Source organism: Astyanax mexicanus, chromosome 22 (assembly GCF_023375975.1).
Source record: "Astyanax mexicanus isolate ESR-SI-001 chromosome 22, AstMex3_surface, whole genome shotgun sequence".
Lineage (NCBI taxonomy): Eukaryota > Metazoa > Chordata > Actinopteri > Characiformes > Acestrorhamphidae > Astyanax > Astyanax mexicanus.
This window is the reverse complement of record NC_064429.1, coordinates 18,618,053-18,634,241: the sequence shown is the minus strand read 5'-3', so window position 1 is coordinate 18,634,241 and position 16,189 is coordinate 18,618,053. Positions and strand designations below refer to the sequence as shown.

The following is a 16,189-nucleotide window of genomic DNA, read 5'->3' as shown; positions in this document are numbered from 1 at the left end:
AGTCTCATAGCACTCATTACTTTTGTGCAAATACTGCAATAAAGAAAAGACCAAACTACAAGCATGAACAGTCCTTGAACATTTTGGCTCATCTGTGGTGTTTGCACAATCCAGTTTAGGTCAGTGTCGGACGAATGGGGATTTTAGCCTTGGCCGTTCTCCACATGGCACAAAACTCCGCAGCTAGCTAAGGCCAGGAGACTTGTGCTGGAAGAAGGTTGCCAAGCGGTGCCTCTGGGCAGCTTGAGGCCTCATTGGTCTAGAACTAATAGAAGGCTTTTGCTGGGGAAGGGGCGCATGGTTTTGTTGCTCTGAGGCTCATCAGCTGTTTGTTTTCTCTGTTTTTGGAGAAAGATGTTCTACTACAAAAAATAGCTTTTAGACTGATACAGTTTACTTGCAGAACAGATTTCTGATCTTATAAATGTCGGCTTTTGCAGTTTGCAGACCAGTCAGGTCGTAAGGAGCAGTAAAGCCATTTTGCTTAAGTGCAGCATTATACAGGAGTTTCAGTTTAGTTCTTCAGCACCGGGGCTAAAGAAGCATTAGCATTAGCCGCTAACACTCTTTCCCCGTTCAGAGGTGAGTATTATCGGCCTGCAGTATGCTGCTAACCCCAACTGCTGGAGCAGCATTATCACTACCTGCTAACCACGTTAGCTTTCTCGTCGTTCAGAGGGGAGTATATCGGACTGTAGCCTGCATGTTTGCCATGTTAAAACAAGCTATGTGGGACACACTGCTAGCTAATATTGCCCTGGCTTACCGAAGCACTCAGGGTTCCTCAGTGTAGCGCTGTCGGACAGAGTAGTGCTAATATACTTAATAATATACAATATAATTCAGCTTACACATTTTCAAACAGTGCTTAAGAGCAGTGTCCTGCCCACCAAAGTTATATAGTGCAGTTAGCAGCGAGCCAAACCTGGAGTAGCATGGATACAATGTATTAGAATGTATAAAATACTATTATACAATGTATTGTTGCTTTGAAATATATTTGTGTTGTTTATGTATTTTATGTAATGTTTAATGCTTTAATATACAGTATAATATATTCCTAGTCATAATTGCAGTAGTAGTTTTGAACTTTAATATTGTTTACTACTAATTCAAAACTTGATTTGAATTACCACTACACACACAAAGTCTGTTTTTATCACTCAATTTGCCAATATATAAGAACATATTGTAGTGTATATAGGAGAGTATTTACAATTTCATTCAAATAACATTTATATGACAGGATCTGTAAATTAGTTCCATTGCTGTCAAGCCAGTCCTCATTATTTATTACAATTGGTTGATTGTCATCTACCTGTTTGGTTGCCTTTTACTGTCTCGTTAGTTTAATATCTGTATTGTCACCACTACTCTTTTAGAGGTCATTCACCCTGAAGCCCATGCTAAAATGAAAATAAATAGAGTAAGGTCTGCCCATTCTTCCAAACCACCACGGTTTGCTTTCGTCTCTCAAACCTTTCCAGACCATCACACACGCAGAACATTGTAGACTTTTACTGCCAAAAGCTGTAAGCATTTTAGTTGCTGTTTTATGGTCCATCAGGGCCAAGCAGAGAGGAACATGACAATGAGTCACCCCTAGCGCTGAGTGACATGTTTTAGTAGGCTTTCACATCCGTGCTTTCATTTAGGCCTGGTTCAGCTATTGTTAATATTGGCGAGAATGCTGTGATTCCTGGATGTGGCATGGTGAGGGTGAGCCTTATGGCAGAAATCACAATACTTGCTCACAAAATGCACCAGAAAAGCAAAGTAAACTCAAACTGTTGGTAAAATATTTGAATAAAAGAAGTACATGACCACTATTTGGTACACAGTTTGTGGTGTGGATGGTTTTGTTGATAGGGGTGTAATGTGACATAATAGTAGTAGTGGGTAGGGGAAGGGACCACAACAGTTCCCACAAAACCATGCATATGCAATGACGTACAGCTTAAGGTGTCAAACTTGCTTTCAAAGTATGCACATTTACAGAACTTGCCCTAAAAACGTTGCATTCTCTGTGCAGCTGTAGATTCTCTAACCACCGTAGAGAGAACATGACCTATTGTGCTCTCTTTGACTGCTCTCTCGCACTCCGGCTTCTGATAGCAAGCGCCATAATCTGACGTTCCTCGCATCATAGTGGGAATGCCTTAGTCCTGGGCAGATGGACCAATCTGAGCACCCAGAGAACTTCAGCACTTTTTTTTCTCCTACCACCGTCCGACAGACAGAATAGACAGAATTAGTAGATTATACAAAACATAATCATTTTTATTTAGTATATTTTGTTTAAAAAATATAGAAATATTAAATGGTGAACTCAGTATTGTGAATTAAATGAAATGAAGTTTATGGTTTTAATTACAACCCTACTAGACGGTAGGAGGGGTTGCGGTGATGCCGTGGGTGGTGGTTGCATGATTATTGCTTGCAATTTATTGTTGTACTGCTATGATGCTGTTAATCATGTTACATTATCTAACATTTGGCTTTAGATGTAGGAATCTTCACCTCTGGCTGTGCATTGCTTTGACCATTTCCTACATTCCTGGATTATTTTTAGAACCCTGTGGCCACATTAGCATTGTTGTGTGCTGCTCCCTGCTTGTTTGTTAGGCCTCAAGCTGACGTGGATCCCAGGAGTAATTAAACTGCCGCTGCCTGACGTGGTTTCCCTGGGCCGGTTCAGGAAATACCAGACCAGTGTGAGCGGAGGAAAAAAAGAAACCCTTGTGCTGGTGGATGTGTGTATATATGTGTGCGTGTGCACATGCGTGCAAAACTTTGTGATTAGGTCCACAGTGTTACTCGGCTGCAGCTCTGTTTGTCCAGCTCCTGACACTAAATGGAGTATTATATTCTTTGCTGTGTGGATTCAGAGGTGGGTGAATAGGAGCAGGCTGACTGAATGGCCTTCTGTTCTGGGGAGGGTCATATGCAAGAGAAATGAGGTTCTGTGGTGGTGCTGTGCCACGTTTAGCTTTTGGAAAATGGCTCTTAGCCATGGGAGGAGCATGGTCACACGTTTACTTTTAAATATGGTAGTTTATGGAGCTTTAGATAAAATAATCAATATTTGAAACCAGAAAACTTATAACCCATAGAAATGTATTTAATGTACACATTTAATCATGGATGTACATTTAAACTTATTAGTCTAATCCTCTTGGTTCTTTGTATTTTACCTACTTCAAGTATGACATAATATATTAGGTTCAGAATAGGTTTAAAAGCATTAAAGACAGTGGATTAGCTTTTCCACTGTAACCTAAAACCATTGCTTTCTACACCGTCATGCATAAGGTACTTGTGGCATGTTTTAGAATGATTCTATGAGTTTGTTAAAGATGTATTTGATCATTGGGGTGGACATTTTGGAATTGTAAGGTGGGCTGGAGAGACAGTACCAAAACAAACATTTAAATTTTGTAGATTGGGCGCTGTTATGTGTTATTCATGTAATGATTCTTTATAGACAATTCGCACAAAATAGTACCTGATGTCTGAGGAGTACTACTGCATATTTGTTATGACTACATTTAGTGCAACATCATTGAATATCTGAACATGCTTGAAGGAGAACACTAATGCTGTATTCTATTTGAATAACTTGAATAGCAGAATTTATTTGTTCCAAGAAGGAAATTTTGTCTGATTTCCTACTTGGACAGAATCCAAGATGCCTGTAGTGCAAATCTGCAATCGTATTATGCAGTTTATTAGCACTGACTCCATAATGCACTGTTATCAACTGGCTTCATTAACCATGCTAACAATCATAACCTGAGACGAAAAAAGTGGGACACACATTGGTTGGATTCGCAATGAAACACAACAGTAAATGACTGTCAAAGCAGCTGTGATAAACAAAATATTTTGCTAACTATTTTTCAAAAATGTTTTGAAATTGGGCACAGTTATCTGAATATTTACTGGAATGTAGTCAACTAGGGTGTGATGTCATTCCCAACTGAGATATCCATCATCTAAGGTAAATGCAGTGCAGCATAACAGCTGCATTGGCTAGCATCAATCCAAGGAATGGAGGGAGAGGGAGGGCCATTCTACCCACCCATAGAGATTGTGTAGCATCACTCCTGATGATTTGGTCAACACTTACAAAATTAAAGGGCTGTTGCAACACAGATTTCCAAGATTTAAAATAATAAATTAAATAAACTTGGTCCTTGTTTAGAGAAGACTGGCAAAATCTTTTAGTGCATTGTTGCAGAAAACCGTTGTATCTGTATATTTGCTGTTTTTCACTTTTGATCTGAATCTGACTGTTGTTCTTTATGTCAGCGTTAATATAGTAAAGTGACTAATTAATAAAATGCTCCAAAAAGATTTTTTACACTGACTTCCATTAATCTTAGCTTAATCTTAACCATTAAGCTTTTGCGTGACTATATGGTAGTTGACTAGAAATATCTAGGTCAATGACACTGGATACCAAGTTCAAGAGATCTCATAAGGCATTTGGCGTTAAAATGATCTGCTATGTCATGTTTATATTTCGCCCACATTCCTTATTCAGGCACTTATGAAGGCTAAACTTTCCTGTCTGCATTTTATTTTGATTGCACACCCTTGGAGGGTTCCACTGTCTAAGGTGACTCAGTTTGGTGACTGTAAATCTAAAAATATTGTCCAGTGGGAGAAATGGGATTTGGTTTACCACAAAACCTCTGGAAATTGGTAAAAAAAAAAAGTGATTATATGGTAACTGGCTTAAGAAACAAAACTTTGAAGTGCCTGTGCTTTCTGTGTCCTCCTACATGTACTAAATCCGAAGATCAGAACACAAAGTGTGCTGCTATAGGGCTTGTCATTTTAAAGAGGCAGCTATTTAGAAACTGTGAAAGTAGCAGTTTAAATGTCAAATGTTAGTTTGCTGATTTGTGCTTTGTGGTTTTTCTTCTAACCCCAAATTCAGTGTTTTCTCTGGGTTGTTTTCCAGTAAATAGCACAGATAGCATATCAGATGCTTGCTATATGGAATGCTGTATACATGTATATATACATTACATTTAAAGCAGTATTTAGTTTTCACATATCTGTGGGGTTAGTTAATTGCCTCATTACAAACTGTGTGTTTTATGTTAAAAAATAACAAACTGCACAGGGCTAGGAGAGTAACTGCAGTAGCTGTGGTAACTTAGCATTAGCATTTGTTTGTTTACCAACAGACTAGCTGTCTTCCTTTGTGTTAATTTCAATTCATGGATACAGAATGGCTTTCTGTGGTATTGATGTGCCTTTCGTATATAGTACTGTCAAAATGCTTGTGGTCCACATTGGTAGAAAAAAATAATTTGGGAATTCTTTTTAACTGTATCCTCTGTAACTTATCATTAGGGAGTTCGTTCTACCATTTTCTCTTCTTGTCTTCTGTATTTTTTCCTCCTGTTGCTTGTCTTGTTATCCCTTCTTTTAAATGAAAAGTCTTCTGCACAGTTTATATTTTGAAAGTTCATTTAATTTTTATGATAAGTGTTAAGCGTTTGTCTAAGGTGGGAGCTGATGTGTTTTGAATTTCCTCAAAGCGATTGGCAGAGAGAGAAAGAAAACTGTGCAATAGGAGGAACTGGCCGATAATAGGGGTACGGCTGATAATGGGGGACAGCTTGTTACAGTATCTACAGAGTTTGCATCTAGCACTTAAGCTAAAAGGCTAATATACTTAATGTAGCTAATGTAGTTAATAGATATAACAGTTGCAAGTTAGTATTGTGTAAACTGCTTAAACAAATCAACACACATTTGCTTCAAACTTATTATTTTTTTGTCATTTGTTTATTATTTTTGTGTTTTTTGGCATAAAAAGAGATTTAAAAATGTAGTGGCAGTAAAATGGCAGTAGTTTTTCTTTGCTTTTTTTTGTCAAAGTCAAAAAGTCAAAGTCAAAGTGTTTTTTATTGTCATTTCAGCTATATACAGAGTACACAGTGAAACGAAACAACGTTCCTCCAGGGACCATGGTGCACATAAACACAGTGTAGACAGAACAATAGTGCAACAGTACAAAAGTGCAGACAGACAATACAACACCATACAGACAAAGAATAAAGAATACCTCTGTCAACCTTTAATACAGTGTTAGAAACCTCAAAAGTTGCTCTATTTGAGACTATTTAACAACTTGTATTGGCATTGTTAGCACCATGCTAACTACTGGCTATAGGCATCAGCTTCTTAGCACAAGTAAAAATTGTGTTCATGTACAGCTTCAAACATCACACATGTCTGGATTGTTTGACTGTATTTGAAGTAAAGTTAGAAACAGTGTAGATTTTTGGCTGAACAGTCCTTGGATTCAGCCAAATGGCGCTGGGAAAATGCTCCGTGCATAATACTTATCTGACAGCATCATATCTTATTGTGAGTACCTCGGGCTCCACTTAGTCTCTGTCTACTCCTCTCCCTGTGTGCTGTGCAAAGAAAAGCCTGGCAGCCCACAGTGCCAGAGAGCAAGGCTGTCTACACAAGTCTATTTTGAGCTGTTTACTCTCCGCTAATGTTGCATTTGCTCAATTGTGAAGGCACTGGCAAGTCTGAGCCAAGACGAGTCACAAACTCCTGCTTGTTAACAAAAGCTGAATGAAAAGATGATCATGTCACTCTGTTCCAAAAGCTGTGTTCTACTTGTATAAACATGGTTTCACTGTTGTTGTTTTGATGTCTAGCAGGGACGGATATAGATCATTTAGTTCCCCCAGTTTGATTATTCCTTTGAATGTCCCTGCAAATAAATCCATAACTAAAACAAGACAGTTTAATGGTCTGGACCACAAAAGGGTTTTTAGATCCTGATGCTTTTGGATTTATTATTATTATTATTATATATATTTTTTTACTTCTCTGTTTTTTGTCATATCTAGTTTCCAGATAGTAGCTAGGACTAAAATTTTACACTGTGCTGCAAGCTAATTTATACTCCTTATATATCGCAAAAAAATACATTATGCATATTAAGCAGTACATCCACTAGAGTGGCAATTTATAATAAAATGTTTCTGATAAAAACAAACAAGGTGACAGTGATGAGGATGATGTCTTTACTCCAAAAAAGAAAGAGGCACCTGTGTAAACGATGGTGTAAACCATGGTGAAAATTAGGGGTGTGCGATATGGCCCTTAAATAATATCACAATATTTCAGGGTAAGTTTGCAATAACAATATTCTTGGCAGTATGACAGTTTACCAAATAAAGCTTTAACTGTTTCATAAATTTACTAGAAAAAAAATCTATGGACATTTGTCTATTTCGTGAACAATAACTTACCAAAACCCTGGTTTTGCATTAAATATTAAATGTAACAAAATAAAAAATGTAACAAAAATAAAGTTAAAAAAAAAAATAACAATGCAAACAAATAATTAAAAGTTAATATGGTAAATATCAAAACAAATACAAAATACAAAAAAGACTGCTTTCAAAAATATTAGGTTTTTACGCTATGGAGTTTTTTTTTGTGTCAGATTTTTTTTGCAATGTTATTGTCTACAATATGATATGACACACCGCTAGTGTATACAATGGTGTAAACTGCGCTGGTGTAAAAGTTTTCAACAAAAGTTTTATCGAGTTTCTTCTTTGTCGTGTCCATACTGCAGCAGCAATGTTTCGCTTAAACTGTTGGCTACACTGCCCACTATGTTTTACAATGGTATTGCTCAGATTTGTATGTATACAGAAAAAAAGACTTTGTCTGTATCCATATCTGCACACTAGCTACCATCACTATGAGTGTTTGGAGAAGAGGGAGGGAGGCCCAACCATAAATGGCTGTGGAACTGACGTTATCTCCTGATAACAAAGACCAAAACTTGGACAGCTAATCTGTTCACTTGGGAGATCTTATTTTAAATTACTGCAAATGTTGCTAACATTGAATGAAAGCTGTCAAATAGCCAATGGTTACCATTATGAATTGATTGTGAAATAATATGTTCATGTGTTTCCACATCCTTACATTTAGTGCTAGCAACATTAGCATGTGCTTTTCCTTTAAGGATAGAGGTCAACTATATTGACCTCCTCTTACACCCACCCACATGGCAGTCAGTTTAGGCCTATAGATAGTGAGTTTGTTCACAAACAGCTCAATGATGACTCAGTCGTGCTGCTCTGTCTGCTGTGTTTGTTTGTTAATCCAGTTCAAACTATCTTCGGGGTCAGTTTTTGCAGCCGTTCTATTGGCTGATGGCCTGTGCATCAGCCAATCTGGTTCTAGAGAGTGGGCTAGCCGCTTGCCTTGTCAAAAAAGGACTGTGCCTTGTGTCAAAAGGACTTGATGCAGCTACGAACCAACAGGTGAGGACAAACAGCAGACAGATATTCCACAGATATTTGCTTTTCCTAGTTTTCAGTTCTGATATGATGAAGTTTCAGACTTGGTGCATATCCTTTTAGAGTGTTTGAGTCCACAAATCTGCGGTAGCTCCTAGTTAAAGTTTAACTGTCTATGAGAGAAGACTGGGAGAGGTTTGTTTGTCGGTCAGTAGCTACTGGTTTGTGTAATTCTAGACTGGACAGGGCGACGGTGGATTTATTCTTGTCTCGCCCACTCCTTTCATTGGCTCTCTCAGAGGGAGCTCCCTCTGTGTCGCAGGTTTACGACCTCTCGGCTTTGCACACAGTGAGGTCAGAGCTCAGCTGCCCAGGGATTCTTCTGCTGCTTCTTCTTTTTCTTCCTCTCGTACCAGGCTGCCCCTGGTATGACACTTACTGTGACTTGTCTCTCTGATTTGTAACTGCTGTACAAGCTAACGCTTGTTTCTGTACGTCGCTGTACTGTAAAAAGACTTCTGTTTTGTTCAGTGGGTTGAATGCACATTTCACAGAGTAAATACAAGATTACAGTATACTCGTTTGTGTGCAGTTGGTTGTGACATTAAAGAATCAACACAGCTGAATGAATTAATAAATTACTTCTGTGTATATAGACTGAGCACTGTTGATATCCCTGTAGTTGTATTGTTACAGCTCTGCACTTAGGTTTTACTTTAATAATTTACTTTACTTTTTAATTTATTTGTCTATCCAAGCCATAAATACTTGTTAGGAGGGGTCTGCAACATGGCCCTAAAATAATATCACAGTAGGTTTTTTTTTTTTGTTCCTATTTTGTTCATTATATTTATTGGTGTATAAAATATTGATATATCGAAGTGTTTCAATATTATGTTTTGCAAAACTGTATAATTAAAAAAAAAAGTATTGATTTTTAATTAGAATATTGCTTCGTCTTGTGTTGTTTAAACCCCACAAACTTTTTTTGTAACATTTGATTTTGGAAAAGAAAAAAAATCTATAATATCTCTGTGCTTACAGTATCAAAATAAATCGCAATATATTGAATCGTAACCCCTCTATTGTAATGCATATTGTATCAGCCAGTTTTTGCCCATACACAGCAATAGTATTTTTGCATTAGTATTTTTACTAGTATATTTAAAAAATATTTTAGTAATTTAAAAAAAATACAACTGCATTTTTTTTTCAGAAAGAACTAACACACATTTTTTGATTCATAATATAACAGCAAAGTGATTTATTTTGTGTTGTATTTTTAGCTTCACTATTATTAGATCCCACTGTTCTGTTGGATAAAATTAATTTTACATTTATTTTTAAGAAACATTTTCTGTTACCCAAATTTCATGTTTTTTAAACTGACAGTTTCCCTAAAATGTTATTTAAACAAAAATATTGCAATTTATACCATATTTCGGTATATAGAATCGTAACTCAATGTTCTGATTATATAAGATGTAACCTTTTTTTTTACCAAGATTTTATGCATATAAATGTGTGTTTTAAACTGATAGTATTGCAAATATTGTAATATATAGAATTGTCACTCTTGTATTGTTTTTTACACTTTTGTCTATTAATATTTTATTTTATTGTGGTCTATATAATATTTTAACAGTAACTTACATTTTGTGTAAAATCACAAAAATGTAATAACAATGCAAGGTAGAAGATTTTTCTTATTGTTTAAAAAAATCATAATATTATTTTTCATGACACAATATGGGACAGCCCTACTTGTGTAATGAAGTAGTGTGGTAGAAAAAAAAATAGAAAAGGCTGTGATACAAAAATGGCTTTTCTTTAAAAAGGTAACATGTTACAGAACATGCTTTCAAAAAAAGAAAAAAACAGTAAAGGCAGAAGAAACAGTGAAAGCGGCCTGTGATTGGTGGATGTGGCCAGCCTATGACGAACTGAGCTGAGCCTGGCTAAGTTTACACCAATAGTGGAATTTTTCCCCATATGGAGTGAAGGTTGAGAAAGTGCTGGCTGTGTGAGGGAGCTTGCCTGCAGCTTGTTCTGGTTGTTACCGTCTGTTAAAGCCTGAGAGAGAGAGCGTGAGGGTCTGTGGTAGAACTGCTGCTTCACTGGCGGTAAGTGGAGCTGTAACAACAAGGATTAGATAACCAGAAGACTTGGCTTCCTTGCATTCTTTCTCGGGTTTGAAAGTGAAGTGTGCTAGCAAGCTTTCCTGAAGACTTCATAACTCTGAGGTAAACTTTTCAGACGTTTTTACGTCCTTTTAAGCAGCGCACACTGAGAACTTGTCTTGATGTTCGGCAAATAATTCTTAATACTCTGTGGATGGTCTTTAAATGATCTGGAAAGTTCCTCAGCGCTGTTTCTGGAGGGTTGATCTATAACTCATGATAGGAATTCACTCTCGCTCTCTGGTGTGGAGTTTGGAATGTGATATAAGCAATGATGATGGATACGTCTTGGCTTCCTACTGAAGGGAAAATTATTTTAGCATTTTTCCTCCTCTTAAGAGGCATTCTTTGTTCCTTAAAAGGGGATTATGTTGCCAGAAGTATTGAATCTGGTTTATTTTACAGAATGTGACAACAATGCTTGTTCTCAATATTTCCCCTAACCATGCATTTTACTTGCTCTAGCATTTAGCATTTACTCGCTCCTGCATTTATCTATAGCTCTATCCATCCTGATTGCTTAAACGACATCCCAAGGTCATTCTGACATGAAGTGCATATGAATGGCATATGAAACTTTGAACTGGAACAAAAGGGATGCTTTTTTAGGACATGTTTCTTGGCTTCTCAGCATGACTGAAAACTTAAGTCATAGTCTTGACTGATGCCTGCAGTCTCCCTCTAGACACTGATGAAACTTTCAACACGTTTGTACCCGTTTGAGTAGATTGGTGGTCTGTTGCCGCAGACGCAATTATGCTTGGCATTTGTTTGTGCACGTGTCAACAGTTCGTTCGTTTGGTTCAGTAAAAAGTTAATAGTCACTTTTGAAAGTAGTTACTCGTCTGTTTTTGTTTTGTTTTAAAAGGTTTATGGAGAACAGCATGAACATGAAAATGTGTTATTTATTTTATTTAAGATTGTACATCAATAGTGATTTTAGTTTATTACACAAAGTAAATAAATAATTTAGGAGCAATTTTCTGTTTAGTATTTGTTATTTGTTTCACATTTCAGTCATACAGGCTGTATTCATTGGTTGAACTATGCAAGAGCTGTCCAGCAACTTTGGACTAATAGTCTTGAAGATAAATAAAAAACATATCCTCCTGCTTCCATATAAACATTGAAATGTAAGTTTTATAAGCTTTAAAAACAATATATGATGTTAGTTTGATGTTTAACATTCAGTCTTCAGGTAAATGTTACATTAAAGATGGGTCAAATGTATATAAACTGGTTAAAATACCTCATAGTGTTTTTCCCATCATCTTGTCATTCCTTTCCTTGCATTTTACTGTGATATTGAGACAAAACCCAATATTATTTTATGGAAAGAAAAAAGAATGGCAATGACACCAGTTTATATTTAGCAAGTTATCTTGAAGTATTTAAAATAAATTGTAGTCCATTACATTTTTAAAAACAAAGACATACAAGAAATTATTGTTGCTTTCTATGAACCAGTTCTGATTTTTTTTCTCCTTTCTGTCTTTCTTTTACTCTCTACAGAGAAAGATGAAGAGGACAAGGAATCTGTGGCCCCCTATTATTTGGAAACCCCATATGGTTATCAGCTAGACCTGGACTTCCTGAAGTATGTGGATGACATAGAAAGAGGAAACACCATCAAGAAGCTGAACATTCAGAGGAAACCCAAAGTGCCCAGATGTGTGCCTTCTTCTCAGAGCGGAGGTCAGGCGGAGTGGACGTCTACTGACTCCTTGTCCTCCTCCAACAGTGATGAAAGCAAACAGTCGCCGGTGTATTTTACAACTCGGAGTCAGCTAGCCTCCCTGAGCCATATTGGCCAAGTCCATGAGCCTCCTCAGGCCTTTGTGAACGTTCTTGAGGCCAAGCAGCAACAGCTGCTGCCGCCACCCTCACCCCGCCTGCCTCGCCATAACCCCCAGGTGGAGAAAACACTGATGGAGACACGCAGGCGACTGGAGCAGGAGCGGCTACTCATGCAGCCACCAGCGAGCGAGCCGCCCCGGAGGCGCCTGGCCAGCTTTGGGGGAATGGGCTCCAGCAGCTCCCTGTCATCTTACGGGGGTTCCTATGGGCCAAGCCAGATCTTGCCCAGTTCGAATAGTCTGCAGCATAATGGACATCTGGCTAATGGTGAATACAACCTCTATTTAGCCTCCTCCATGGGGAGCTCCATACGTCACAGCCCACTCAGCTCGGGCATGACGACGCCAGTCACCAACATTAGCCCCTTGCACCTTCAGAACATCAGAGATCAGATGATGGTAGCTCTCAAACGACTAAAAGAGCTTGAAGAGCAGGTGAAGACCATCCCGATTCTTCAAGTCAAGATCTCAGTTTTGCAGGAAGAAAAGAGGCAGTTGGTGTCACAGTTGAAGAACCCAAAACTTGCTGGGCAGGGCCCACTTGGGGGCTTTCGGAAGCGTTCATACAGTGTGGGCAGTGCTGACCAGTATGAGCCAGTGGCACAACTCAAGTCAGGCTCAGAGTTGCACATCGATGAGCCGGAGAATGTGGAACAGAGTTCCCAAAGGCTACAAGAGTTTCGGCAACTGACGGCTGAGGTACAAGCGTTGGAGAAGAAGATCCAGGACAGCAATGAGGAACCAGAGCGTGGCTTAAACCAAATGCAGCACAATACAAACCAAAATTCTTTGCAGAGGCAGTGGAACCGTGAAAGCAAATCCATTGGTGTAGGTGCGGATGAGAACATGAACGATGTGGTGATCTACCGGAGGTTACCAGGACGGAATAAGGATGTTTGTATAGGGACTGAAAACAAGACCAGGAGCACTGGAGTTGGGGTGACTGAGGCCATGCTGGGCATGACCACTGAGGCTGAGGCTGAAATCGAGTTGCAGCACCAGACTATCGAATCCCTTAAAGAGAAGATTTACAGACTGGAGGTGCAGCTCAAGGAGACCACCCATGAGATGGAAATGGGCAAGCTCAAGCTGGAACTCCAGGTGGCTGGCTCCAGAAAGAAAGTGGATAAGGGTTCAATGGCCAGGCCTGAGATGTACAGCACTTCAGTGGAAGCCAAGGTCTCCACGCAAAGTCAAGGGGTCGGGAACCATGCTGAATTTAGTGACAACAGCACTGGCCATGTTTCGCAAACACAAACTGTTGGTGTCTCATGTAGACCGGATTTGAGGAACGTCGCTGTGGGTCCAGAGTTGCCAATGGAGAGGTGGATTGTGCAAGAACGTGTGGAAGTGCAAGATCAGTGTGTCGGAAAACAGGTTATATTGTGCCACCAGAAGGTCGGAGTGGAACTAAGTACGTGCGAAATGGGAGTCAACACAGAGTTGACTGTGGAAAATTTAGGACTTTGCAAGACAGAGCCTGAACAGGCCAAGGAGTACAGGTCTATTGGATGTGGAGATTGTTCAGTGGATGTATTGGTTAGTCCTATAAAGGAGCTGTTTTCGCAGGGCACAGCAACTGACCTGGTGAGAAAATTGGACTCTGCTGTAATGGTTTCGCCCACAATGCACTGTCAGCATACAAACACAGAAGTGAAGACTTCCGTAGGTAGGTGTACCAACACTGAGAGTGTAATCCTCATCGATTCCTGCACCAACACTCAATCAAACTCAAAAGACAAGCAGACCAGCACTGTACCATTGGAGACTCGCACAGTTGCTATCGGCGAAGGTCTTGTAAAAGATATCCAGGCCACAGTGAAGACCCGCTCCATCGCAGTGGGCACCACAGCATCGGAAGACACTACTGAGAAGCTGGCCTCTTCCAAAACCAAAGAGAGTGGGGTTGGGCATGCTAGTGTACATGAGAACTTTTTAGTTGGTCTCAAGACACGGAACATAGCGTGTGGCCCCTCTCAACCCTGCAACCAAGCTAGTGAAAAGAGTACAACAGTGGAACGGATGGTAACACCAGAGAAGAGTCTGCAGTTGCAGGCCAGTGCTGGATGTGGGGTAAGCTTGGACCACTACATCGAGAAAGTACAGAAGCTCCTACAGGAGCAGCAGATGTTGCTGGCTGAGAATTACAGCGAGCTGGCAGATGCTTTTGGTCCACCTCAACAGTCACAGTTTAGCAACATAAACAGCGAACTGGTGACCACCCTATCGTCCATCAACTCGGTGATGAAGTATGGCAGCATTGAGGATCTTCATGCCTTGGACCTGCACAAGCTACAAACAGACTCTGGAAATGTGCGAACAGGTGAGGCATTTTCTGATTTTACACACTGCTGTTTCATATCAATTTGGATTGTTTTGTGTGACTGCAAAAATGGTTTTGTGTTTGGCTATATATGCTCTTTGCATTGATTCATGATAAACACAGGTCAATTATATATTTTTTGCTATTAAAGCAGCAGTCCCTAAGATTTTTTAAAGGTTTCTTTTGAATTGAAAGTGGTATTATTCCTAAATTGTGAGTAGACAACATTTTAAGTTTAAGTGTCCTGGCATGATCATTACTGCAACGTCTAATATATACATTTAAAAAACAGAGTGTGGTCTGGTCAGCTTGGTGGATGTAATTGCCTTCATCATTTTGACAGAACTTTATAAATTAACAAAGTGAACATACCGTATTTGGGATACTATTTGGGAAAATGAAAGGATTTTAAGTGCACCTTATAGTGTTAAAAATACGGTACTTTAAAATCCAACACAGCAATTATACATTTTCACCAGAGAGATCTCTAAATCCCCAAGCATGGATCCCCAAGCAGGATCTACTAAATATTGATGTCATTTTTATGTTGGGGTGCCCAAATTTATGCACCTGCCTAAATTTTCAGAAAATCCTATAAACTTTTAATTTCTTTTCTTTAAAATATCACTGCTACGATATATTTAACTGAAACTAATGATTTATAAAGAAAAATCTTGAAAATATCAGGGATGCCCAAACTTTTTCATGCCACTGTATAAATGCAGTAGTAAGTCAGTCATGTGCTGGGCCAACAGATATAAACCAGTGTTTCTGGTTTCTACCTTTATAGGACTGTCAGTCACGCACATGCATGCATAAACAAAGAGCACTGTTTAAATCTGCTGGCCTGCTGCGTGCCTGTGATCCATGAGCTATTTTTACTCTCTGGACCCCACTTCCAATTCCTGTTGTGTATATATATGTGTGTGTGGTAGAACACGAGCTGAATATGGGGTTCACTATGTGCCTGTGTGTGTTCACTGAGGCTTGATGGGATTTGACAGGCCAAAGTTATCTCTGACCCCGATAAATGTGTGGGGCTTTGGCTTTAAACCAACGATGAGCTCATGTCTTTTGAGAGGCAGCAGCTTGCACTAAATGGCTAGTTGTTGTTGCTGCTAATGCTGATTCACAGCTCTTCATGTCTGTTATGTAACAGACAGTAGCACTGTGAGGTGATAAGACCTGCACTTTTGTTTTGCTTGATAATTAACAAATTCCGAACAAAGGACTTATATCATGTAAGTTGAGGTATTTGGAGTCTGAATTCTGACACACCAGTGATGCTGTTTTTTTATAAGAATAGGACACTGGCATTTCCACAAAGCAGAAATCGTGGAATAGATAAAAAAAAGTTTTTATTATAATTATTATTTATTATAATTATTTAAAATAATTATACATACTGTAATTTGTATAATCCAAAGCAATGTATTTATTATTGTATAACCTAAGCATATTACACATGCCAACCTGATTCTGTCTTTATGCACAATAGCCAATAGAATTGAAAATTGCACAACAAGA

The 16,189-nt window shown here is 38.8% G+C and overlaps 1 protein-coding gene across 5 annotated transcripts in view; it reads left to right on the top strand.

Moving 5' to 3' along the window:
• kank1a (KN motif and ankyrin repeat domains 1a) overlaps positions 1-16,189 on the top strand; it is a 96,500-nt gene that overhangs the window by 63,325 nt on the left and 16,986 nt on the right. For all 5 annotated transcript variants that reach the window (XM_007257715.4, XM_015607984.3, XM_022664868.2 and 2 more), the window contains one exon: positions 11,996-14,662. In XM_007257715.4, coding sequence (XP_007257777.3) covers positions 11,996-14,662 — 2,667 coding nt within the window. The remainder of the gene's footprint in view (positions 1-11,995; positions 14,663-16,189) is intronic.